Source organism: Cyanistes caeruleus, chromosome Z, assembly GCF_971803275.1.
Source record: "Cyanistes caeruleus chromosome Z, bCyaCae1.hap1.1, whole genome shotgun sequence".
NCBI lineage: Eukaryota > Metazoa > Chordata > Aves > Passeriformes > Paridae > Cyanistes > Cyanistes caeruleus.
The window spans coordinates 29,230,972-29,257,375 of NC_141732.1; the positions used below are offsets into that span (position 1 = coordinate 29,230,972).

Below are 26,404 nucleotides of genomic sequence, written 5' to 3' on the forward strand. Positions count from 1 at the left end.
TTCTATGTCTGCTTTTAGTCATGGAGCTGTGACTTACATCAAGACCCACAGGGGAGGGAGTACCCCCATGTCAGCACCAGACTCAGCTTTACATTATCATTCAGCTAGTACCTTTGTCTTCTCTTACAGTGTTTGCCAGAATCCTGAAGGCTCCTGAATCCCAAAACATCACTTTTGGGTCTGTGGTGACATTGCGGTGCACAGCGACCGGCCTTCCAGTCCCTACTGTAACCTGGCTGGAAAATGGGAAAGCTGTAAGTGCCTCTTTTTCATGCTTTTGGCACTGGAGGATGGCTATGAGCTGGAAGCACAACAGGCCTGGTTGTCAGCACCAGTGGTTTCTATTCCTTCCTAACTTAGCACCTTGTTTTTCAAGCTGGTTGAGTCCAGCTCATCTCTCTGCTGCAGTTTTCTCCTCTGACAAAACATTGTTCCCATTCTCCAGGGTGTTGCATGACTTCATTTGTTAGGACCTGGAAAGCCCAAGATGAAGGGTGCTTTAGACCCTTTCAACCTTCCTCCAAGCTGGAATTTCTACGACTTTGTCATGTATTTCTGCAGCTTTCCTTTTTTAACAATGTGGCAAGGCAAAATTATTAGTAACAAGGCAAAATTGTGTATTTGACAAAGTAACTCAAACTGAGGAGTTAGATAGAGGAAACTGTCTTGAGGTCAAATGCCTGTGGAACAGCATTATGCACAGCACATTTGAAGAAGAGAATAGATCTGAAATTTTCTAGACTGACCTAGGTGTTGTAGAATATATCAGCAATTTATCCCTGGCCAGAAGCATGTTATTGAGAAAGGCCCTCTTCAGTGGCAGGCACCAAGGGATGCAAATCTACTGTGTCTCATAGGAAAGATTCCACGGTCTAATGACTGTGACCACTTAATATGGGTGCTTGCTTTCAGTTCTCCCGGCTTTCATGCCCGTGTCTAGGCTATTGCAATTCCTTCATTTCAGTGAGCTGAAGATCTGCTTGACACCTTATATTGTCAGTGTGGGAGTAAGCAAGGCACCAGTCATGGCAGCTCTGCAGCCCAAGTCTGCATGGGTTCCCTCTAATGTGCTTCATGTGCTTGAGGTGAACATGTTTTGTACTCTCTTTGGTCTTTTGTCAGCTTTTTAAAGGATATGAGCCCCAGGGCATGACTCTGTGGAGGCATGTGGAGTGTCTGCTGAGTGCAGGCTGGCAACTTTCCTCTGCTCCCTCTCACTGACCTCCTGCCAACCCTGAGTCCTTCTGAGCACAGGTTGATCCTGACCATCCCTGTGGACTTGCTTGTCCAGAGGACCAATAAATCCCTTTGGTTCTTACATCAGGGGCTGTCTCTGTCCCCTTTGTATCTCCTCTTTCTGTACATTAAAGGAGGTTGTTAGGACCCCATGGCTACTCTGCAGGCTGTCTTGCCTTCCTTGCCTTCTCTATATTGTGTCTTACTGTCTCCTCCAGTATGATCAGGGCTAATTTTCTATATTTCCTCAATGTTGCTAGGCAGAGCAGCAAAGGGATCATCTCTGCTGAGATGCATAGGTGCCCAGTGGTTTCTGACAATATTTAGTTTGAAACAACTGCAGGTGTTTATTTAAGATTTCTTCCCTACTGTGAATGAAACCTTTAGCAGGAGTCTGGTGTGCCTGGCAAGAGCAGATTTCCAGAGCAGAGATTTGTGCTCTGCTGAGATCCCAGTGTGTGGGTCCCACAGAGACCTGGAATACGTGGGATGATGCTCAGCCCCTGCCTGGGCCACTGCCTGACCAGTCATATCTGCTCTCCCCCATTCCTGTCTGAAAGGCATAGCCCAACCTCAGGAGGGTAGTGCTCCAGGTTTATATATGGCAAGGAAACCTTAATGAGAGCCTGTCTCTGGGAGAGTCAGCAGGAAGCCATGGTCTGGCTTTGAGGGCTGGTCCACAGCAATGACAGTGAGTCATTTGAAGATGCAGCATGCCTGTGGCATTATGGTCTCTGAACACCAACCTGTAATTGTCCTGAGGCTCAAAGAACAGGAGTTTACTGAGCTTGCTGAGCTTCCCTGGAAGAAGAGGATGGAAACGCCTCTGTGCAGCAGCTGCCTGGCCTACCTAAATAGAAACACAATTCATTTTCCTCCCGCTATGCACCACAGGACATCATGGACCTTATAATGTAGTTTTCCACGCATCCAGGAATAAATGAGCCAGGTGTGAAGATATGAAGAGGTCTCTAATTTCCTGGTAGCTGAAGTGATGTTTTAAAGGCTAAAAAGAGAACTCCTGGAGACAAAATCTCAGGAAATCTGCTTGAAAAGAAAAGTGACTCAATTAACATAAGGGAACATCTTGAAATTTCCAGTAAAGAAAACAACAGATGGCCAGTGTGGAAGTCCTAGGCACCACATGCCTGTGCTTTTCCACTGTACATGGTGCATACTACTTGTACTGCTTGCAGTTACCTGAGCAACCTCTTCCTCCTGCATCCCAAGCTGGAAGGAACAATCCCAGTTATCTGTGCTCAGCAGGCACAGTCCTACACTGCCAGATGTGGTACACCTGAGGCCTGAGGAGCCAGCAGGGGGAGAAGACTGGATTAACACAAACTGCTCACGGCAAGCAGCCACCTATCCCACCAAGATGCTGGAAGGCAGGGGTGGCCTATAGGAAATACCTCCTTCCCACTGAGAAGGTCCCTGCACCGTTTTAGTGCTGAGTGGTTTCTGGAGAGGAATGGATTCTAAAGCTAAATTTGAGCATCTTTGTGACAAAAGAGGTATTCTGTGAAAAGATTACCCCTGGGTTCCTACCCTCTTGAACTGATTTCATGTTATAAGGCCAAAAATATCCTTCCATCTGCACAGAGACCAACATACCTGGTGCAGTATTCACAAACTCTGCTGGTCTGATTATTTAGTGATTTCTTCCCACGAACATTCTCTCACCACAAGTCTAAGCTGACTCTGAGTGAGGTAAAACAAATATATTCTTTTCAGCTTTACTTTTCCTAGAGAATCCAATCTGCTTTCATGTTACAACACTGATGAGCTCCTTGCTTTTTCACTTATTGCTGTCAATACCTATGGGTATTTCATTTCACTGAAAGATCTCACTGAAAGCACATTTTTAGCAACCTCCAAGTATCAGTATGAAGGTTAGAGCAGGCAATGCTCTCCTTCCTGCTGCCTTTGCAGAGTCTGTGTGTACCATGCTCTCCTACTTTAATGAATAACATGTTTGCAAGAAAGACTTGATGGTAAATCAAGCCTGACTGCCCAAAATCAGCAGATTTCAAGCTCATTTAACTGGGAACTCCTGATCTGGGAAAAGAGTGGGCCAAAATCATCATTTTTGCAGCCCTTGCCATATTTCCAGTCGTGAGATTAAAAAATCTACCAGATATCAGCTGAAGTGTTGGAGCCAGAGCATGTTCTTTGCTCATGACTGCTTTGAGAGTATGGCAGGGGTTATATTAATCCAGAATCAATGACTTCCAAACTATTTTATTTTCTTCCTCTGTATAGCGGATGTTCACAAAGCCATCTAGTGCCATTCCTTGCTAAAGCACGAAGAGGCAAATACTCTACTAAAAGAAGCCCTGTAGTAGCTAGCCAGCTCAATTGCATAAACCAAATTGTGACTATGACCCTCTTGAACTGAAACATAATTGCAAAAGCATTGCAGAAGTGTGAAATAGGAGAGATCTTTTAACACTTATTTTTGTGTGTGAAGTCAGCTACTATGAAAGCACCGAAGTAACACCAGCTTTAGAGAGCTTTAGCTCTCCACCACTTTTGTCTCCTTGCCATATCTTCCTCTGCAAACTTAAATGCTTGGGACTCTGTCTCAGATTTTTCCTTGGTTTGCTTGTTTGCATCTTTGTTTGAAATATTACTGCACTGGGCTTTCACTCTTTCAGGTTTCTGCGGGGTCTATAGCAGAAAGTGTCAAGGACAGAGTGGTTGATTCCAGACTGCAAGTGTATGTCACCCGACCTGGCCTCTTCACTTGTCTTGCCACAAACAAGCACAGCAAAACTTTTGGAGCCGCAAAAGCAGCAGCAACCATCAGCATTTCAGGTATGCAGGGAAAGAAGAGGCCATTAATTTTTTTAGCCTTTCCTGCTGGGTAAGAGGAAAGGGGTGTGGAGTACTCTGGAGGAAGAAGGAAAGCCTTGGAGAGCTTATAGTGTGCAGGGGCCTAAATTTGAGTACAAGTACATCCTCCACCAGGCTATTTCCTCATATACTCTTACACTTTGGAGACTGGCATAGCTGTCATTTCCTGAATGTTTGATGCTGTCTTGTACTTTGTGTCCCAGAAGCACATTTGGTAAGTTCATCCATGTGGAGGAAGTTGTGGCCATGACCCAGAGTTGGTATCATCTAACAGCAAAGTGAAAATAGCTTCAAACAGTTCAGCTTCACAAGGGGTTGGGATCCAGAAAGCAGGGTGGTTGCTGTCAGAGTAGTACCCTGCCCTGCCTGGAGCTATCTCTTTTCTCAGGGACACCTCCCAAATGTGAGAATGGATTACCAAAGAGCAGAAATACCTTTCACAGAGCTAACAAACACCATTGTTTTTACTCTATAACACATACAGAGAGAAAGGTGGCAGCTTGTCCCACCCCTCTTTGGACAGGCAGGGGGATTTTGTTAGAGGAAAGAGGAATCACACAGGACATTAGGATGGTAGCCCCGGTCCTGCTTTTAACCAGTCAGGTACTTGTTCATCTCTCAATTCCTTAGCTTCTGCTTTCTTGAGAAAATAATCATGCCCTTTCTTACACTGGGCATTGAAACCCAGCAGGAAAATCTGCCCCATAAGGTGCTTAGTGCTTGGTGATGTATTTCCCATCCCCACTTCTGCTTTTAGCCCAGGTAAGTCTGTGTCCTACAAATGCAGCGGAGCGAACAGGTACTTTGAGCTGGTGGAAGTTGTACTCCTCCAGGCTGTGTGTGCTCAGCAGGAGGAGAACACCTCCCTAGACCTGAGCAGGACTCTGCCTTGGCCTTGTCTCAGCTCACACGGCTCCCAGGACAGAGGTGCCCTGGCGCTTGGCTGATGCTCAGTGCCTCCTCCCTGTGCTGCCACTGCCCAACTCCCTGTGGCACTGCAAGCTGAGGCCACTGCCGTGTGCCACTGCAGCATCTCCAGCCCTGGCTTCTCCTGCTTGTTACAGCTGCTGCCTGAAGTAATGGATATCTACGTGGCTTAAGCAGGGCATACTACCTGCTGGTTACATAGTGCCCAAGGGATCAGAATAAAAGTGTGGGTTTACGGTGCAAGAGTCTACTTCAGCTGGCACTGCCATCAGAAATCCACTTCCTTCTCCTCATTCTTTCTCACTTAAAAATGTTCATTGTTGGCCAAATTTTCTTCCCCACAAGAAGATACAAAAAAAGGAATGGAATTTAGGTGCATTTTTTTTCATACAGCTTACAGTTGTCAGACACATTTCCTAGCATGGAAATCTTGACTTATGCATCTCAGAGGGAACAATGAAGTGTCACTGATGTATTTTCCATTTCTTCTTTCTCCTGGATCATCACAATTCCTGGATCTGGTGCCTCTTGGCAGAATGGAGGTAAGAATGACTTTCTGTGGTTTTTTGAAGGCTCTTTCTGGGCTGGGGAGAGGAAGAATGATGAACCAAGAGGGTTGGTTAATTTGGCTTAAATGAAGGGGTAGGGTTTCTGCATGCCAACTGTGCAGATGAGTTTTACCCAAAGGGATCACTGAGCTCCTTTACAGAGGTGTAATTGGAGACTAGGCTTGGGTAGATAACGACGGTTTTGAGTCAAGCCAGCAGTAAGGGTGTTTGAAATATGGTAGTGGGGAGAATATTCTGAGGGAAATTCTATTCGGTTACAGATCTACAGTTTCCCTTGATCTTACAAATTTTCATGGCAAAGCTTAACTGCATGATTAATTCCTGAATGGAATTAATTCATGGTTAATAAAAGTATTTTGGTTTTGTACTCACCAGATTAGGGCAAGAGAAGGTTATATTTGTTCCAAGCAGAATTATGGATGAGTGGAACCACTTACCACTTACATGTAATGAGAAATGAACTTCTGCTCAGTAATTTTTGCAGGAGTGAACAATTTAGCTGGCTCTTTTCTCTTTAGAATCCTTCCGTGCTTCTACCTGCTGCACTGGCTGATCAGTCTGGAAGGAAAATTAGAATGTTAGCCTGGGAGAAGTTCTGGGAGCTTCTTGCCATCATAGAAAAGAGCAGAGCCTGGGAAAGTCTCAGCAAATGGCTTTGCCACTCTGCTGACACAGACACCCTGAAAAAGCTCCCTGCTTTTGCTCCTGAGGCACAGGAAGGATGTAACTTTCAGATTAAGCACAATGAGAATCATCAGGAAAGTGTAAATAACACGACCCCTGCCATGCCAAGAACAGTTCTAGCAGGGTGCTGGGATCAGTGCATTGCTTTGGGGAAACCTGCTGTGTGCTGGGGAGATGTCATGGGCTGTGAGACTAGTGCAGCATGCTGGGGGACTCCTGTGTCACGTGAAAGTGTGTCAATGGAGCCTGGGATGATGCAGTGTCAGAACACCACTGCCATTTTGGTAAACCTCAAGAGATTGGTACCCTCCTGTATTTTTTTATCCAATGTGACACAGAAAAAATATTGAATAAAAAATTTGCATGGAGCCCAAAACAGAGCAGCTAAAACAGGGCCAGGGAGTGCCATCTGCAGAGAGCAGCATCTAAAGAACAGAAATGTGAGCATCCTGTGTAATCGCTTGTCAATGTACCTCCAGCTTTCTGAAGAAAAAACAGCAAGAAACCCCAGAGTTAACAATGGGTGATTATTTAGACAGGGGAAAGAAATAAAAGGCAAAGATACAAATAGCTCTGTTGACTGCTCCAAATGGTTGGCGTGTTGTGAATTGAACTCTCTGACCCCAGTTACACTGACCGAATGAGCAGTGGGGACAGCTGCACCCAGCCCTCCTCCCTGCCCTGATTTGGCCATTCCCCACACACAGGGAGTCTGTTCTCCCAGCTGGCTCCCACACTAAGGACACTGCATCCCATGGGCTGCCTAGGCAGAGGGCACCTCCTCTCCCAAAGACCTTGCTGCTGCTGGGTGACCGTGGGAGCTGCTGGAAGCAAAGCTGACCTGTGCATTGTCCTTACCCTGCTGCTCCCTTTTGATGGCCACAGGGAGGAAGGGAGGGAGGGAGGGAGAGATCTCCTTCTAGAAGCAAATAACATAGGAAAGATAAATGAATGGCCCTCAAAGAAGATGCCCTACTGTGATTTTTATTGCTCCTGCATAGCTCTGTCTCCATGCTATGGGGCAGGATTTTGCAAAATGGGAGCTGTCCTGAAGAAAGAAGATGCACATTGCAGAGAAACACCAGGAAGAAAAACACAAAACTTGTGCCTTCTTCTTCTCTGAGTCCCCCAGCTAAAGGTGTGGAAGATGGGCAGGGTCAGGAGTGGTGCAGGAACTGAGGGAGGGCAGGCAGGAGCTTGGTTTGATCTTGTGAAAAACTCCCTGGCATGTGATGGGTTGAACTGACCTGACTCCTGCTCATCAAATCTATCTTAAATTAAACTAATTCTTTTTAGACAGCAGAGCAAAAATATCCCAGGACTGCAGCAAGCTGCAGATCCCCACTGCAGAGAAGCAGGAAAGTATATTTTCCCGTTAGAGCCTAGGGATAGGATGAGGGGCCATGCTAGGTGATGGTTCTGTGTGATTACTCAGTCTTTCATCCACTTATAATGTTAACAACACTTGGTCAGAGCCTAATCCCTGAAGCTCACCTGGGCTGGCACCAGGATACCTTGCAAAAGTTTCGTTCTTGGATTATGTTATCTGGTTTTAGTGGTTATAGACATCTACTATCTCCTCTGCCCTCTCTTAGCCTTACACGTGCCACTTTATTCAGAAACAGGGCCATTGTGCTCATGCAGCTGTTTTAATCTGTGAGCTTACTGTGTGTGTGTGCTCTTGTCCTCAACAGCAAGCTGTACAAGGGTGAGGCAGGCTACTGCAGCACATACAGAGGTGAGGTGTGTAGTGCTATCTTGGCGAAGAATGCTCTTGTTTTCTTCAACTCCTCGTATGCTGACCCAGAGGAGACCCAAGAGCTGCTTGTGCACACTGCCTGGACTGAACTGAAAATGGTGAGTTCATTCTGCCAACCGGCTGCTGAGTCTCTGCTGTGTAACTACATCTTCCAGGAGTGCAATCCCTCGGGAGCTGGCCCAGCTCCAAAACCAGTGTGCAGGTAAATGAAGAAAAACATGCTCATATTTCACTTTCATTTTGTGGGGATGTGTATGCAGCAGGGGAGTGGTGAGGGACTGTCCAGGCTTGCAGCAGCAAGTGAAGCTGAGTAAAGCTGGGCCCTCTAGGTTTGCACAGGTTTTCCCTTTGCTCTCTCCTCTGCACACACAGACTGATTCAGCTCTCACTGTGCTTATTGCTAGGGTATGGTCTGAATTTGAAGTCCAGACCTCTACATTATATCAGGTGTTTGGAGAACACTGTTGAAAAGAATTTTCCATTTGAATTACACAGCTAGTTTCAGTAATTAACATACTGTTATCTGTTACATCTTACTAGGCCAGTGTGTATACTTTTCATCACTATAAAGAGTAATTGTTTCTTTGGAATTTTGACTAAATTCGGCTCCAGAAGATCCAACAAATCTGGCCAAGGCAATATGCCAATAATTTAGCAATTCCTGCTATGACAAGAATGTGACAGAAATGATGAGACCAGAGACACTGCTTGTGTAATTGTACCTGATAAACCAAAATTCCAGTGTATTTATTATGTCCCTCTATATGCAGAGAAATGTGCATTGAAATTGGGCTGACAGGGACCCTGAGGAGTCCAAAGCTTCTCTCACTGTAGTTAATCTACTGTTGACAGGTATTTGTAAACACATCCCAGTGACAGACACTTCTCCCTCCCTATGCAACCTCCTGAGCAGTCCTTCCCTCCTTGTTCCTTGTCCTCCCACCATGGCCATGGAGCCGAGTTCCTTTCCTCTTTGCAGTGAAATTTTGCATCTTTCTCAGATTCTCTGACTAGAACAAAACAGGTTTTTCCAAGCTCTGCACATAGCTCCTCTGCTCAGTCCAGGTTTTGTTATTTTTAACGATAATGGAATTATGATTACTTGATGTGCTTTGCATAGGACAGCCCCACACACATACATCAGGGTGAAGCTTTATTTAATCCTGACATATTCAGCCCCTAGAAACTAGTCATTACCCATTTCACATTTGGGCAGCTGACATCTCTGCCTAAAGTGCACTGCCCTGTTCTTTGTCCTCCTTGGAACACTTTTTAAAATACTATTCAGATCTGCATTTATTGGAAGAGTAACGCCAGCTCTAGTGTCTCAAATAAAACACAAATCTTTTCTACAGACCTGGGAAGCATACTGCTTGCTGGACGTGGGCTGGATGTCTAATGGCAATAATTTCTCCAGTTATGTAGGAGATTTTTAGGACAATCGGCAGCAGTTTTTGTAACTGGGACCATTTTTGTTGCTCCTCCTTTAATATCTCTAAAACAAAGGCACCAAGAAAAATCCCAGTGTGAACATTGACCATACATTTAGTTTTTTATTTGGTATCTATGCTGCCTAGTATTCTACCATCAACAAGAGGTGGCCTATATCCTGCAAAAGAAGATTGTCCAAGGATCCAGGGATAATCTTGCAGCCAAGTACTACAATTTGCTTTTTGCTGGCAGGCTTCTCCCTGCCACATCAATATTCTGCTCTTTGTTGTTGTGACCTTAAATATATGATCTTTCTGCCTTTTTTCTGTGGCAATGTTTGTATGTCATCCACACATGCACAGCACATTAGTCAGCTCGGGGTTTTGCACATTGCTCTGCATAGTATTTCAGTTAGATCTCTGCCTTGCTTCATTTACCCCTGCTCATTCCTGGCACTGCGGGACCAGAACTCACAGTGATTTGACTGAAGACCTCTACTTCTGGGGCACTTCTAAAATCAGAATTATATAAACCAACATAAATATTATCTTGATGCACCTGAGCTAACAGTCACAACATTTGCAAATATGTCTAAATGTTAATGGGCTTGCCTGGAACCATTTTTCTTCAAGTCCATGAACAAATTTTAAATATTCCTCCCTCCTTCCCCCCTGATTTTAATGTAGCTTTCTTCATAAGAAAAGTCCTGGAATAGCATCCTTCCCATTTCCTGTCCTCAGAGGACATCAGCTGAACAACAGATCTTCCAGACCCCAATACTCCTTTTGATAACTCAGACATCTAATATATACTTCTTAATGGCTGAGAGAGGTCTGGGGGCTCTTGAACATGTCTCACATGGTCTTGGTTACTTTCCAATTCTCTTAACTACTTTTTACTGACAACTTTATGGCTTTCTGCAGAAGCTGGCTAGACTACAAAAGTTTTCAGCTGAAATGCTTCATGAGTAAGAATTTAACTCTCTCAGATGTGGGAGAGTTCTCCCACTTTTTGAGGGACATAAGGCCCTCGATGTATGTCCATATATTTTTATCTTATTATTTTTTTTTTTCTGCACCAATTTTTCTCCTTCCATGTTGTTTATTTTTTTTAATGTTCATTTGGTTTGGAAGCTAGCTATCAAGAGTAACAACAGACAGGCTGAATAAAAGCTTTTATAAAAGTAACCAGGGTAAAACAAGATGAAATGAAGCAGAAGGAAAAAAAAAAAACACATGGGAAAAGTTCACAATGTAAATTTAGATGCAAATTGATTAAGATGAGAGTTCTTAAGGTAAAGTGATGTTTCATCTAAAATTCTTAATTATGTCTGCCTCTTGTCACTGTCTGCTATTGCAATAGAAGAAGAAGTACTCCCAGTTTCTGTTTCTGTCACAGCTGATAGGAAGTAATCAGGCTGTAGGGAACACTCTTGTATTGGGGAAAGTCTCTCTTTGTTTGGGTCTGTGTACCCCCACCTCCTTTTACATGGTTTCTCCTGGTCCCTAGAAGCACTACTGGCAGATTTTCTGTCCTCTGCCATTTCTGTTCTTTGTCCATCTGTCATTTACATGACATAACATTTCTAATAATAACCTGAATGCCTGTGACCTCAGCAAGCTCTGCCTGCTCAGCATCAGGTGCTACAACAACGGTATGAGCCCAGTTAGAGGTGGCTAACCATGCCTCCCTCTGGCTGCCTTGCCATTCTTCCAGGGTGCAGATAACCTTCCTTTAACCCTGGTGCACACAGGATTGCAGAAAAATGGTCTTTTCTGTTTTGTAATTGAACACTGAATAAAGGGCTTATTTAAGGATGCTCAGGATCCAGGAATGAACAGAGGTAATTCAATCCAGATCTCCCAAGTCTCATCCAGTGCTTCAAATGCAAGTTTTTCTCATTTCCCTATCTAAGTATTTCTTTACTTCACAAGGTCATTCCTGTTCCACATGTTGCTTAACATAAAAAAATATATATTTGCCATCTGGCTGCATTCTGACTTCCATGGAAAGGAGAAAGGAATAAACCAGGACTGGCTAAAACCCAGCACAGAGCAGCTGGGCATTGATGATTTCAGCCTGCTGAATGGAAGGACATCCATTACTGTTGCAGAAAAGCTGTTTCTCTGGTAGAATTCCCAATGACCTCCATCCTTCAGGTGCTTTTGAGGGTTTGTAGTGTTGTTAGCCATTGCTGAAACTCATGACCATCTGCTCTTGCCAAAACTGTTGTATAATTAAAGAGATTACATCAACCCACCAGGTGGTGAATTTGGCTAAATCTTTCACCACAGACCCTGGAAGTACCTTTCTCTTTCTGCATCACTGTGTGATGGTGGGGAAAGTTGTGGATCTGGGAAAGACATCAGCTGAACTGTGCAAGAGAAATCTCTGCACATAACCTCAAAGCTGAGTTTGTAATCCAGGCTCTCAAGAATGACTACACAAATAAACAAATCACTGATAAATTGACCAATACAACAAACCCACAAGCTTCCTATTACGGTGTGCTTTCTTTTTTTTTTTTCCCCCCTAGTGCAGGTATTTCTGCCTTGCCCATCTTCACAAACAATTTTTCATATAAGGCCCATTTAAACATCCAAAACACTTCTTGTCAGGGAGTATTTCAAATGTTTATGGAGGTAATACATTAGGTGGGAGACAAGTCACTTTTTTACCAGGCAATCAAAAGCTTTTACTGCAGATATTTACAGAGAAAAAATGGACTTAAAGTTGACTGTAGAGACAATAAAAAAGTCCTTTTTTTTGTTCAATGAGACTAAAAGTATATGCAAATGTTTAATACAAGAAGGTTAAGAATTGCAGCTTAATTGCATCTTGCTTTTAGTAGGTGACACTTCAATGTACAATTTATAGAAGCCAAGTGAGATTTTTAGAGTATATTGAAAAATTCTAACTCTAGAAATAAGAGGGAGACTATTTACAAGAGCAGGTAGTGACAGGACAAGAGGGAATGTCATAAAATTGAAAGAGAAAAGGTTTAGATTTTATAATACAGAAGAAATTATTTACTGTGAGGGTACTAAGACACTGGCACTGGTGGCCCAGGGAAGCTGTGTATGCCTCATCCCTGGAAGTGTCCAAGACCAGGTTGAATGGGGCTTGGAGCAACCTGGTCCAGTGGCAGGTGCCCCTGTCCATGGGAGGGAGTTGGAATTAGATGATCTTTGATGTCTCTTCCAACACAAACTATTCTATGATTCTATGATGTTTATTAGTAGAGGATGTCAAAAAATCTGTAGAAAAAAATAGGAATGAACTTCTCATATCTTGGTACGTGTTGTGTTTTGAGCATAACCCTGCTTCATTAAAAATGTAGGTTTGTATATTTCTTAAAGGAAGCTGTTGCATTTCATATAGTTTCCTTTATGGTTTATGAGCCAGACAGACTGGCTTTAAAGAAGTGTCACCCCATTAATGGATTTCTGTCAGCCTGCATAACCCTGCATATCACTGCTAAGTCCAGACATTTTTTTCAAGCCATTGACAGCTGTATTTCACTGTTTTTTGCAAAACAATGTAGAGAGAATTGCCTTGCTGTAAAGGATCTCTACTGCTTTAAGGAATGGCTCTCAATGGAGGAGAACTCTCAGAAGGGGATTTACAAGCCAGGACTGATGCTGCTCACTCTTCCTGAATGCAACAGGTTGCCCAGCCTGCACCAGCATCCCGGCTCCTGCACCCGCATCCCTTTCTTTGGTAAGGTGTCACATGCTGCTGATTATCCAGAGAGATGTGTTCTTGGTAAGGGAGAGGCGAAAGGTACGATCCATAATTTACAACTGAAGTAAAAGATGATGGTGCGTACTGTCCTGCCAGCACCTGTGCATGGAATAGTGACAGCTGCTTTGGCTGTTTGCCTTTTCATGCAACTGGGGTATGAGAAAAATCCCTCAAGTAAATAAAGCCTAGATCTTTATTGAGAAGATCATAAAAATCTCAAAAAACAGTCTTAATAATACAAAATTGCTGTTCAGGAGCCCTTGCAAGGAAACAAACTGTTTAAGCACTGCTAGGGAGAGAACTTTTTCCTGTAACGTGCTTCTCAGTGAGCATCCAGTGATATTGCATCCTGGACAATCCTTCCTTACATCTTATCTTCTCTTTTTACAGATTTTAAGAAGGAGAACATAACCAGTAAGTAGACTGCTCTGGACTCTAAGTTTTTAAAGATGGACATGATATACTTCATTGAAGCTGCCATTTGCACAGTATTTTTTGTTTTCTGCTGGTCCTATATGGCTGAATTTAGTTGATTACTGAAGGACATCTGTGTTTCCACATCCAAGGCATGGGAAAACATATTTCCAGATCTTCAGAGGTGGGGGAGACCATGGGCTGGTAACTTTTTATGAGATGTTTTAGATGGTACCCTCCCCTCCAGCTGTTTCCTTTTCTTTCTACCTACTGCTTTTCATTCCCCTCTACCCATAATTGTATTTCTGATTCTGAGGTCATCCCAGCCTTATATGTTAACCACATGGTTACCTATATCAACCTGGGCTTGCAAGACCGTAAGCTCCCAGCACTCCCCTCAAATCACCTCTGAAGTCTGGCTATTTCTTGTATGAGACTCCCAAGACCAGTGGTGAGACCCAGACTCCTGCAGTGCTGCTTTGACTTCTGTCAGGTTCCCACCCTGCTGCTGGTCACGGCTCAAACACACACACACACAGCCCTTCCACTCAGGTGCAGTTGCGATTTCAAGCTCAGACACTGAATTTCCCTCATTAGAAAGAAGAAGAATCTCTCTCTTGCCATGCATCTAAGCAGGTGAGGTCTGCAGATTTGGCAGTGGCAGGCACCTTCTGCATGGAGAGACAGGGAAAGTACGAAAAAAAAGTCAAGCATTTTGGGGGAATATTCTTTCACGGAAAGACCTTGGCTCCACTCAACAGCCCAAGACATAGGGGCCTGGTGGTGCACACATAGAGACAACAATTTTGGCACCCTGTGGGCCAGTGCCTACAGCCTGCAAGTACAGCAATCCCTGCCCTAGTGGAGGGACCACAAGAGACGGGTGTCAGCATATGAGTGGAACATTTATAGGATGGCTTTAGTCTCCCCACAGATGTTTCAGCACGTATCTCTCTCTCCTGTGTATGCATAGTCTTTTGTGTTCAGCTTCCACAACATTTATCCAGAGTGGTATTCAGTCACCAACCAGGAAGATATAACAGTAATATTTTAGTAAAGTGGCTCCCTCTTTTTTACTTTACACCCACTGTTATGTACATAAAGGTTTGTTGAGCATGAACTGAACTGTTTTCTAGCTTCCTATCAAATTGTTCATTAATGCCTAAATGGGCCAGCTATATTATTCTCTCCATTCTCTTTGTAGCAAGACAGTCTGTGAAAGCATCTGCATTTCCAGAGTATGAATGATTCAGAGATTCTTTTTTAGTGTTGCTCTTGCTCCTAAAGCTCTCCACATTCATCTTTTAAGGTGTCCTACTGACATATATTTCAAATCTGTGCAGAAATCTTTTTCATGTTTATTACTAGCTGTGTCATGAGGCATGTTTCAGGCGCTGCTTTCCTTGCCTTTGACTGTGAAACAAGTAAAGTTCTGGGCTCAGGTACACAAGTACTTCCAGGACAGCTTAACAAGATTTTACACTTCTGCAGAGCTACATGTGTGAGTCATAAATACATAATTCATGTATCAGTCAAAGAAATACACATTGGAGTATTTTATTTTGCATTTGTGAAGGGTTTAAATGTTCCCATAAAGTCTGTGATTATTCCTCTACTGAAGTGTTTAGATGCCTCAGGACTACAGGAACTCAATCCTTTGTTTAAGCTCACTCACATGGAGTTAACACTTTAAAGGCAGTGTGTCTACCTATGTGTGTATAGTGTCTGCTACCTGGTGAAACTTCAGTAAGATGAGAGTCTATCACAATGTTTAACTGCATTCCTGAGTGCAGTGTGTGATGCAAGAAAAAAAACACATTAGATAGTCATAATAGTGTGTTGACTATGGTCCTTGTGCACAAGAAAGAGTAAAATCCACAAAGACACATAGCATTGTGTCAAATTTGGGTCAACCTTTATGCAAAGCTTTCAGGAAGATGAAAAATATGAGCTTTAAAATGTCATTATTTTCGAACACATCACATTTCTTCCTGTTCTTTCTTTTCTAAACTGCAAGATTATGAACATAATATAAAACAAAATTATGACAAAAGGATTTGCTAGTTTGTTAGTTTTTCTACCAAGGCTAACAATGTAGTGGACCCTAACATATGCCATTGATCACAATGTTAGCCTTGGCTCAGCTGAGTTTAGAGATTAGCTACTATGTACTGAAATGTGTAAGGCTGCATCTCCTTTGCTGTCTTTCTGCTTCCTAGATTATGCCAGCAGGCATTAAACTCCCCTATGAGGACAGGTGTATATGAGGACATATGTCCTATGAGGACAATAATGCCTATTCCTGCAGTAAAATCTCCAGATTTTCTGCCTAATTTTTCTGCAGCTGGAACAAGCCCACTGTCTGCAATGGCTACACTACCTTCATTAGAATGAACATTGTTTTATACTGATACTGTTCCTTAGATCACAGTTCAGATCATACTTCAGGGTATGGTTTCCATGCATGCTGAATACCATAGGCTGTTTCCAAATAATCAAAGAGGGTAAGCAGAAGCAGGAGGAGGGAAACTTTATGAATCCCATCTCCTTGCTGCCAACCTGAGGAACCTGAGTTCTTCCTATCATACAAGAACCCAGGCTGTGAATCGTGGAGGCAGTGCTGGGATTTGTTTTCTCTTGGTTTGGTTTGGGTGGGTTCAGTGTTGCTCTGTCCTGCACTTTCTGCATGATGTATTGTGAGCTAGGTAGTTGCAGTTCAATCATCACAGCCACATGGCCTGTTTTCTCAATCTGACAGAGCTGCAGTGCCCTCTTTGAAGTTTTACCATGTATTAAGTGTAAAATCCATTAGAGTGCAAGCAGGAGGCTAAGCTGCACCCTTCCCATGTTCTCTAGCCCTTCTCTGTGTTTCGGATCTGATGCTGTCAGATGTTCTCATGTAATGACATGAACTTTATTCTTGTGAGTCTCTGCTGCAGGACATGGTCTGAAATGCCTTGACCCCATGTTTTCTTTTCTCTCCCAGGGACTTGCTACAGTGGCAATGGCCAGTTTTACCAGGGCACAGCCAATGTCACAGCATCTGGCATTCCCTGCCAGAAGTGGAGTGATCAGGTGCGTGTCAGTATGAGATCCACCAAATGGAGACCTGTGCTCGAGATTTGCTTTTCCTCAGAGTCAGGCAGCCCCGTCTCAGTGAAAGAGATGAGCGGGGAACAGATTGCCTCCATTCCTGAGCTCACTGGTGTTTTACAGTCTCACTATATTTCAGTCTGCAAGTTCCCCTTACTGTATCAAGATGCATTCTCTGTCTTTTTAGGTGACTGAAAGGCTGTTTCAAGAAAGGCTCTGTCTTGCTTCACTCTGGTGTTTTTTTTCCATTTTTAAAAATAATAATAGCAGGGAAAATGATGCTGAAACACTAATACAATTTGCTTCCTCCCCCAAGGCTCCCCATTTGCATAGGAGGACTCCTCAGGTTTTCCCTGAGCTGTTTGATGCGGAGAATTACTGCCGTAATCCAGGAGGTGAGAACGAGCGTCCCTGGTGCTACACGAAGGATCCAGCTGTGACCTGGGAATACTGCAGCGTGTCTCCCTGTGGAGACGGTAGGCAACTGCACTTTATAATTTCTGTAGTTGTTTTGTGGCCATGCAAGGTGTTTGCATCCTCAGTACACCAATCTGTTCTGTCTTCTGGATTCAGCTAGCTCTGGGTCGTCTTGTAGATTCACTCAGCATCTTTAACCAGAAGGTTTATTGTGCCCCATGAAGAGGGGAAAATGAAGACAGGCAAATCAAGTGCCTTGCCCTAGGTCATTTAAACACCAAAGATTAAGTGAAATGTCTTGTGCTACTCTGAAAAATTGATTTGTCACACCTTTTAGAAGGTAGGGTTTTGGGCTGTTTTCCAAAGTTGTTTGGAGTGATTTTTTTTAGTAATAATCCACCCCAATTTTAACTAAAAATAAGCCTGAAAAAAATGGAAACTTATTTGTTTTTTGATGTTGAAGCTAAGTCTTCCTGTTATTTCTTGTTTAAGGAACAGACCAATTTTTGGAAAATATTTCATCCAAGATTCCTAGTTTCTGGGTTTCAGTGCTTAGAAATAAGACTGCATTTGGAAACTTCATGCATGGGGAACAGGGGTTCCATGGACATAAGTGAACACAAGAAATTTTCAGTTTAACTGGCAATTAAAAGGAAGAAGAGTTTAAATGTCTTTCTTCTGTTCTCAATCATTTCATGCAGAGAATAGCATTTTCTAGAATGTCTCAGAAACTACTCCACAGGTAGTTATGTGATTTCGCCCTTCCCCCCGCCATAATACAGCCAAGTGTGTTTTAACTTGTTTTCCACATTTTCCCCATAAACACACTGAGATGCAAATTACTGGGAGCAAGAGGATTCTTTTGGAAAGTATCATTCCATGTACTTGGTCTTACACTCCTCCTTGGAGATTCCTTTTAGAATACATGATACATTGTGTTTTCCATTGTGCACCATTGATCTTTCTCACTGCAGACATTACTATATTTGAATACTGTTGAGACTATCCGATGTGACCTCCCATTTGTAACTCTTGCAAATATTCTATACCAAAACTGTGTTCCCAGCTTAATGGGAACTATATATCAGTCTTACCAGATCTTGGTTTTTCACATGAAGCAAGCACAAATGTGTTTTCCTCCCTGCAGACTAAGCTTCCCTAGTATGATACTATCATGTGGTCATTCAGTTGTATCTGTAATGTCAGTAATTCCCAGGATGACAGGCTAGCTCTGTGAATTCCTCTTTGCTAGTTTATGGAAAGCTCCATAAACTAGCAAAGGCATAACCCTCTCATTTTATTTACGTTGCAGCATTGTTATCACTGGGAACGAGAAAACCAAATGGAGAGACTCTAAATCTTCCCCCTTCTCCTTCCCCTACATACTCCATGACCGTTATCATCTCAATCATCTCCAGCTTTGCTCTGGTCGTGATCTTTGGCATTATCACCCTGGTTTGCTGCCGTCATCGAAAACAGTGGAAGAACAAAAAAAGGTAGAACTTGGAACTTAGTTCAGTGCAAGAAATGTTGCTTTGCAAAAAGAGCTTTCTTGTTTTTGAGAGTGAAGTCCTGTGGACACCTGGTAGGGCACTGCAGCCCTCTCTTTGCCTGTGGCAGCCCAGTGTAAGTTTTGTTGAACTCCTGTGCTAGAGCAGAAGGTGGCCTGGTGACTAGGGACATGGCATGACACCTTGCTGCAAGGCTCCTCTAATAGGCCTGCCACACGTTCCTTTTCCATCCTGAAAGAAATAAGCTCAGGAGGAGGTATAGTCATCTCCTGGGTGAGGGCTGTGCCCAAACTGACCAAAAATCACTCCTTTGTTTCAGAGACTCGGAGACACCAACTCTCACAACTCTGCCTTCTGAACTGCTCCTGGACCGGCTGCACCCCAACCCAATGTACCAGCGCATGCCTCTTCTCCTCAATCCAAAATTGCTTAGCCTGGAGTATCCCAGGAACAATATTGAATATGTGAGAGATATTGGGGAGGGAGCATTTGGGAGAGTCTTCCAAGCCAGGTAAGCAGTCTATCTGTGAGTCTTCTTTGTCTGAAGGTACTTGTGAAAAATTGGCACTGGAAATCCATCCATCCATCCATCCATCCATCCATCCATCCATCCATCCATCCATCCATCCTCAAATGCGTGTGTACCAAATGGTACACAACAGTCAGGTTTGGAAAATTGTTTTTGTTGTCCACTGCTGTCAATATTTGTTAAACTTTTCCCACGAATTACTCTTTTCTAATCCCTAGTAGCGGTAATGCCTTACACACACACTATAGTCTGGTGTGAAAGTTCAGCTAAATTAAGCCAAGAGTACTGATGCCTGTGACATCTGACCTGTTGTGAAGTTTGTGAAGTTCTTGCATTTCCCAGTATTTATGAATTGGCAGTGTGTGTTGATCTCCTTTATAACACCAATACTGATCTGTGTAATTACTACAGAAGTCATTGTGTCATACTACAGTTCAGTTCCAACCAAATTTCAATTTGACTGAAAAAAATCAAAAGATGGAAAACCAAACCAAACCAAACCAAACCAAACCAAACCAAACCAAACCAAACCAAACCAAACCAAACCAAACCAAAAATCCCCTAAAAATCCTCCCACATAGGCCAGTGGGGGAGTGGGGGGAAGGGGGGATAGGGGCTGTGTGTCTGTGATATCCCAACCTTAATGGGAAGTGCACATCCAAGATTTTTAGGTGCTCATGGGTGAAAGGAACAGTAAAAGTCAGAGTATCTGCAAAAGTGGACAAATTTTTATTAGTAAATTACACACCTGCCATAGAAATAGCTATTTTATAGTCCTTGACCTCCTATATAAGCACAGGGCAGCGGGTTTTGAATAAAGGGGTAGTGTGAAAAGGAAGCGAGACAAAAAAACGGATTAGAGATGGAGGGAGAGAAAGAAAGGAAGAAAGGAAGAAAGAGAGATCAATGGTCCTGGCTCCACCATCAATTCAGTTGACAGAAACTTTAGGCTTCTGGGGCACATATGTGCCCAGGTTTGTGGAGGTACATTTTAATAGTAAAATTTCTGTGACCTGGAACTTTCTCACTTTCTATACAAGTGAGTTTTCATGGACAGCCCATTTTTCCAGACCTTTCTGGAAATGGTTTTGGGGATTTGGAAGTCTTGGGTGCTCTTGATCCCTCCTTGCAGTCTATTCCCACTTACTTCTCAGCCTCATTCCTGCAATTCTGATGTATGGTGTTGTGCTTATCTCCAGGAGCCAGAACAAGGGCACTTGTCTCAGAAAAATGTTGCCCTACTGCTGTATGGCCCCTTTCTCCAGCCATAACAATCCTTGGTTGGCTCCATGGCTATCTGGATATCGGTGTTTGAGTAACACACATAAATTCCCTTATCTCTAGACTTCTACAGTGTCCCCTTTAGCTAGTTTCTCACTTTTTATTTTTGGCATTTTCAGCCACTGTTACCTGTTTTAAACCCAAGCTATTAGACGACAGCCCAGCTCTGATAATACCATGGGAGATGAGACTGTGCACTTTCACAGATGTGAAAAATCTTTAACTGACACGGCCAAAAATGAGGAGGATGGAAGATGTCTAGCTTTTCTTGACAAAATCTGTAATTTCTGCAGACAATCTTTGGACAGTAATGGTTTCCTCCTAAAGTCCCATACCCAAATTCCTAGAAGAAAGTGTACAGGCTGCATAGCTCCCTGCTTAGTCAGGGCAGTTATCTTTGTCTTTTGCAGTTAACAAGTATGGGGCATGGCTGATTATGTAGCTGCAGTAGTGAATGATGACATCATAAAAACCCAGGGAAGGATCAGGGTCCCACCATGGACCAAGATCTGCTTGGTGAAATGCTTCTGCTGACTGACAAATCCAAGGACTATCCTTGCAAAAAGCAGTCATAATGCAGGTATTTGTAATGTTTATAGTTATGCAGTTGGTGTACCTGCTAGAAAATTAGTTCTGTACAGGTTAAATGTGTGCAGCTGGGAAACAGTTTCAATAGCTGTGATGGATTTTTTTTTTCCTAATGAAGAGATAAATTATTTCTTATGGAAGAAAGCAGGCATACTTTTCTTTATTACAGAGAGAACTAAAAATAACAAAATTCAAAGGGCACGCAGTGGGAATATCACAGACACTTAGCCTGTGATGAATTGTTAGTCTGGATGGCCAAATGCATCTGAACTTGAAACAAGAACAAAGCTATAGAAACTGCACAACAGCTGTGCTTGGGGCACTGCACACCGGGGTGCAGGGCAGCTCCACCCCAGCCTCAGCACAGTGCTCGGGGTGCCCTGAGGTGCATCACCTTCCTGCTCCTGCTGCAGGAGTCTTCACCTGTGTGTGAGCAGGATAGACATTCTTCCTGCCAAGTTCTGCTTTGGCTCTGCCCTGGGAGCTTTAATACTATTTGAGTGCTGCACAGACCCTTCTGAGCTTGAAATGACTTTCACTGACATCCAGCAAGACTTCTCAAAGGGCATTCAAATGTCACTAAAGTGCTAGTTAAGCAAGTGCCAAAGTGGTGTAAAGGCCTTTTATGTGGATTTCATCCACTTCAGCACTGCAATTTCTTTCAACTAAGACTTTTTGTTATTGTCAGTATAACAAAAAGCTGGGAGAAAAAGACACGGGAGGGGAAAAAGAAAGCATCACATCTTATCTAGCATTTGCAAATTGAGGAGAACCACATCCTGAGAGATGCTTGCTCTCTATGACTCAAGGAAAGAGCCACAAAAATATTGCTTCTGAGGGACCTCCATTTTTTTATTACCATCTCTATCAAAAAGGCCTCCAAGTCTTTATAATTCCTTATAATAAGCTGTGGACATTTCTGTAACTGCTGACAGACCAGTGCAGACCCCATATATACTAGTACAAGCTGTGTGTCAATCCAGGTTACTGGAAATGATGAAAACTCAAATTATTACCTTCCTATCTCAGAAGGATAAAATGTACTTTACTGCATGTGTTAAATGGCCATCTCAAGCTAAGTTTAGCAATCCTCTTACTTCTCCTGCTCTCATGTTTCTCGCTCTTCTGTAAACACAGCTCTGCACTCAGTGCCAGTGATGCCTTTGCCAGTTGGCTGCTGTGAGTCCTGATTCAGTGTTTACTCACTCCTGGGTCAAGCAACATGTTAGGACAGGAAGTGTCTAGCTATCATTTACCAGATTCTCCTGAAAGGCTGCTGTCTTCACCAGGAACAGCTTCACACTTGGAAGGATAAGGAAGTAACCCTGCTTAGAACAAAATTCAGGGCCTGGCTCAGGTCTGCTCCAGCTGGGTCTTTGTGGCTGATTGTCCTCCTGGGAGGATCACACAGGCCCCAGAAGCCACTAGAGCACCAGCTCCGTGCAGTTCAGTGCAGACCAGCATGCAAGTTTTGTCCCAGAGCTGGGGCTGTGTGGTCCAGGCTAAGCCTGAAGATCAGGATTGTCAAAAAGCCTGGGTGTGGAGTCTTTGGTAGCAGGCCAGTATGGAGTTTTTGTTGGTAGGCTGGTAGAGCTACACTACAAATGCACAACTCGTTGTCCCTCCTTAGGGACAAAGCTATCCCTAAGGTCAGAGCTTCTTGACAGAAGTCTCCTCATGTGCTCTCCATTTGCAAAGGGTATTTGACCTGCCGTCTCATATATAGCTGAAAGATAGTGTGGGTGTTAATTAAATAAAACCCAGCCTTCCCTGCCCCCTCAAAAAGCAGCCCCTGCTGACTCAGAGCAGTCTCCTGCTCATATACTAATTAACCAAAGGATAGGGTAAAGGTAGATTCCCACCAGACTCAGTAGACATTAATTGCATTATTTAATGATCCAAGTGAAACTACCCAACTGTTGTGGTGAGCAAGATGGGGACAGGATGTAATCTCAAATACAGGTTCAGGCTGCTCTTCCTTTTTTTCCATAATTACTGTTTTGGAAGGAAAACCTGTATGTAATATCTAAGTTGGACATTCTCTAGGCAGGCTCAGGATGAAATTCCTAACTGCACCTCTGTTACATGCCTTTGAAAGGCATGTACTTAAATGCCAATTGATTGCCTCTGGTGCACAAATCCATTGGGGCTGAAGCAGGTAAAGGGGTGTTGCTGTCCCCCTGTGCACAAACAGTGTAAATTTCTCCTCAGTTTTTAATTAATTGCAAGAGAGATTACCTAAGGTAATTTCTTTTGATACTTCCCAGTTCTAGAAAAGAATTAGCCCATATTTTGTAAAACCCTTTCTGGCCCTCCACCTAAAATCTTCAGCTCAGAGGCAGCAGTTTCCCACTGCTACCCTGCTGTTGTGCCCCTATCATTTGTGCAAAGACTATCTTTAGGGCATGAAAGAAGTTAACTTTGATAGCTATCTGCCAAGACTTCAGACTCTGTCTCCGTGCCTGATCAGTGTGAGTTTCCCAGGTCTGCTAAGAGCTGTACTGAGTCACCATGAGCTATCAAAGGTGAAATTTCTGGCTTTTGCCTGAAGGCCAGTTAAAAGACCCTGTGCAGCTTAACTTGGTTACATTTAGGTTACTTTACATTACAGGAATCAGTGAAATTGGGTGGTTGGGTGTACATCATCTTGGGGTGAGTTTCTGTCTCCAAAGCAGGCAGGACTGGGCTCTGTCTACCCTTGCTTTGTCACTGTGCTGGGTCTGCTAGTCAGGAGTGAGTGGTAATCTGTAAGACTATTTGGAAGACAAAAAGGCCTCCTATTTTTGCTTTTAAATTCTCTATTATTTTGTTCAGGCTGCTGCTGCTGCAGGCTCTAGTGCTGAGAATTGACAGCTGGTGGTAGTTGCTCGTATTCCTCCCCTCCTAGTAGACTGGAAACTGCTTGCCAGCGCAGGGGAAAAGAAGGAAGACATTGTGCTGTAATGGAGGCAGTAGCAGACAAGTGTGGGGTCTGATTCTCTGCTCTGGCATGCCAGACCTCCTTGCCTGAGTGTCTCAGCTGTGATCTAGCCACCTGTGATTCCTCTCTTGATGGACACCCTGCCATCCAGTGACATTTGACATTTACAGCATCCAAGTGCAACTGTTGGAACTGCCATGTGTCTGAAGTAGAAGACAAGGAAGCTGGAAGTTTGCTTTGGAAATTGGAGTCTCCTCTAGGTGCTACTGAGCAGTAAAATAAGCTGGCATTCGAGCAATGGGAGGGCAGTCTGGCTGGTGTAGTAACATGACGCATAAGTGGGCACCACTCTCTGTGGGCTCTGGCTGGCTACCTGTACGGAATGTCTTTTAGCTCCAAGGCCCCTGGGAAGAATTTGTGCAGGAAACAAAATGTACGTCTGAGGTTTGGTGCATGTTTGAAAGGTGGAAAGTTACCCTTCTCCAGCAACAGCTATCCCTCATTCTTTGGCAAGCCCATCTAATTAAATATGTTGAGGGATAAGAAAACAAGTGTGTTGCTATAAGTCAGGATTCTGTTTCCTAAGGATTTGTGTCTGTAAGTTTAAATTGAAGATTCACCAGTGTCAAAATGTGTGTATTTACACATCAACTTGTTCTTCAGACAAGTTTGCTTTGTCCCTTCTGTCCTGTCATGTGTTTCCACAAAATCTTGTAGGAATATTAACTGTTTTCTAGACCTCGGCTACACCACATTACATCCAGCTGAAATTAGTTAATAGTTCTATAATTTGTTGAATTAAAAGTGCATACACTTGCCACACACACATACACAGAGAACAGTAACGAAAGGCTATTTTCCTTAGGAAACCAAGGGAACTTGGTTGGAACACTTACTGTTATTGTTACTTTTGCTCTAACAGTAGCCAGATATACCAAAGTCACCACTGTGCCAGGTATGGGAAAGGAGGCTCTTTCATCAATTTCATAGAAATAGGTTTATTTTTAACGCAGCCATTACACCCCAAAAGTGAATTGTTTGGACTGAAGAGTCCATCCTGTCCTCCATAAAGTTTAGGGTGTGATCTCCAGCCTAGGGAGAGGTTGCTTCTTACCAACCTGTTACTTTTTTACACCTTTACCAGACATGGTAATGAGTCTGTAAGCAGCAAGGCCAGTAATCAAAAAAAGCTATACTGAATCTAGTCCCCCCTGAACCAAATTAGACATCTCTGTAATATGCAATGCATATTGCAGTCCCAAGAGATGAAACTGGGCTTTAAGGTTCCTTCTGTTGGTTCTGGGGCCTTCAGACTCTTTTTTTTTTTTTTCTTTTTTTCTTTTTTTTTCTTGTTGGTCAGCCTCTCTTTTTTTATCAGAAACAAAACCTATATTTAGTGTGCATGTATTCATCACTGATGGTTTCCTCTCTTCCCTCTTGTTGCAGGGCCCCAGGGCTGCTGCCATATGAACCTTTCACCATGGTAGCAGTGAAAATGCTGAAGGAGGAAGCATCTGCAGACATGCAGGCCGACTTTCAGAGGGAAGCAGCTCTCATGGCAGAGTTTGACAATCCGAATATCGTCAAGCTTTTAGGTATCTCAGTGAGGCATCCTGTTGCCTTAACAGGATGGTGCATGCCAGCAAAGACTTCTCATGCTGCACTGAGTATACTGCTGGCCATCTTGCTGCCTAGCTCTGCTTCCAGTCTAGTAACTTTGGCACAGATGTCTTGCAGTGAAGACATGAACTTCCCGGAACTGGGATTTATTCTGTGGGTACTGAAAAGAAATAGCACAAGTTTTGTTAGTCTTATAGGTCCCACTTACTATTGTGATGTCTGAACACTTAATAGCATTAAAAAAACCAAAATTAAATGAGCAAAAAAAGCCAGCCACAAAAATGGTCTCTTCCTTTCCTTCCATTCTCATCTCTAAGGACATCTCTCTTTGTTGGATTTTTTAAAAAGTCTTGATGCTGCAGCTTGGCTAATAAGACATTTTCTGAGGAGAAAGCTGCTGACTAAAAATATTCTTTTAGAAAATTGTCATTTTTTGTCTGAAGTAGATGCTGCTGGCCAGCTTTATCTGTCAATCGTGCTCTAAGTTGTTGTATGCAGATCTCATTCTCATGAACAGAGATCTTAATTTATTTCAGTAGGAAGTTCCACAACATTTTGAAATGGGTAAAGCACAATTTTTGGAAAGCTGGGTTGGTACCTTGGCTACAGGAAAGAAGCAGGAAATACACCAAGCTCAACTAAACTTTGTGTTTACTGTGAGGACCTTTTAGGCCAGAAAACGGCACAGGTACAGGCACAAACTGGTATCACGTCATGGGGCTGTGGAGAAACAGCCACATTGTTAAAGACAGCTTAGATGGTAAATCGCTCACATACACTTGTCAGATCCCAATGTCATCAGACTGGGAACAGCCATTTGTTTTT

The 26,404-nt window shown here is 43.3% G+C and overlaps 1 protein-coding gene across 1 annotated transcript in view; it reads left to right on the forward strand.

The window, feature by feature from the left end:
• The window catches only part of MUSK (muscle associated receptor tyrosine kinase), a 57,676-nt gene that overhangs the window by 25,685 nt on the left and 5,587 nt on the right, over positions 1–26,404 (forward strand). The window contains exons 6-16 of the mRNA XM_086867187.1: positions 130–254; positions 3,894–4,053; positions 5,555–5,561; positions 7,967–8,233; positions 13,007–13,182; positions 13,597–13,620; positions 16,607–16,695; positions 17,030–17,189; positions 18,443–18,626; positions 18,961–19,152; positions 25,406–25,554. Of these exons, the coding sequence (XP_086723313.1) occupies positions 130–254; positions 3,894–4,053; positions 5,555–5,561; positions 7,967–8,233; positions 13,007–13,182; positions 13,597–13,620; positions 16,607–16,695; positions 17,030–17,189; positions 18,443–18,626; positions 18,961–19,152; positions 25,406–25,554 (1,533 nt within the window). The remainder of the gene's footprint in view (positions 1–129; positions 255–3,893; positions 4,054–5,554; positions 5,562–7,966; positions 8,234–13,006; positions 13,183–13,596; positions 13,621–16,606; positions 16,696–17,029; positions 17,190–18,442; positions 18,627–18,960; positions 19,153–25,405; positions 25,555–26,404) is intronic.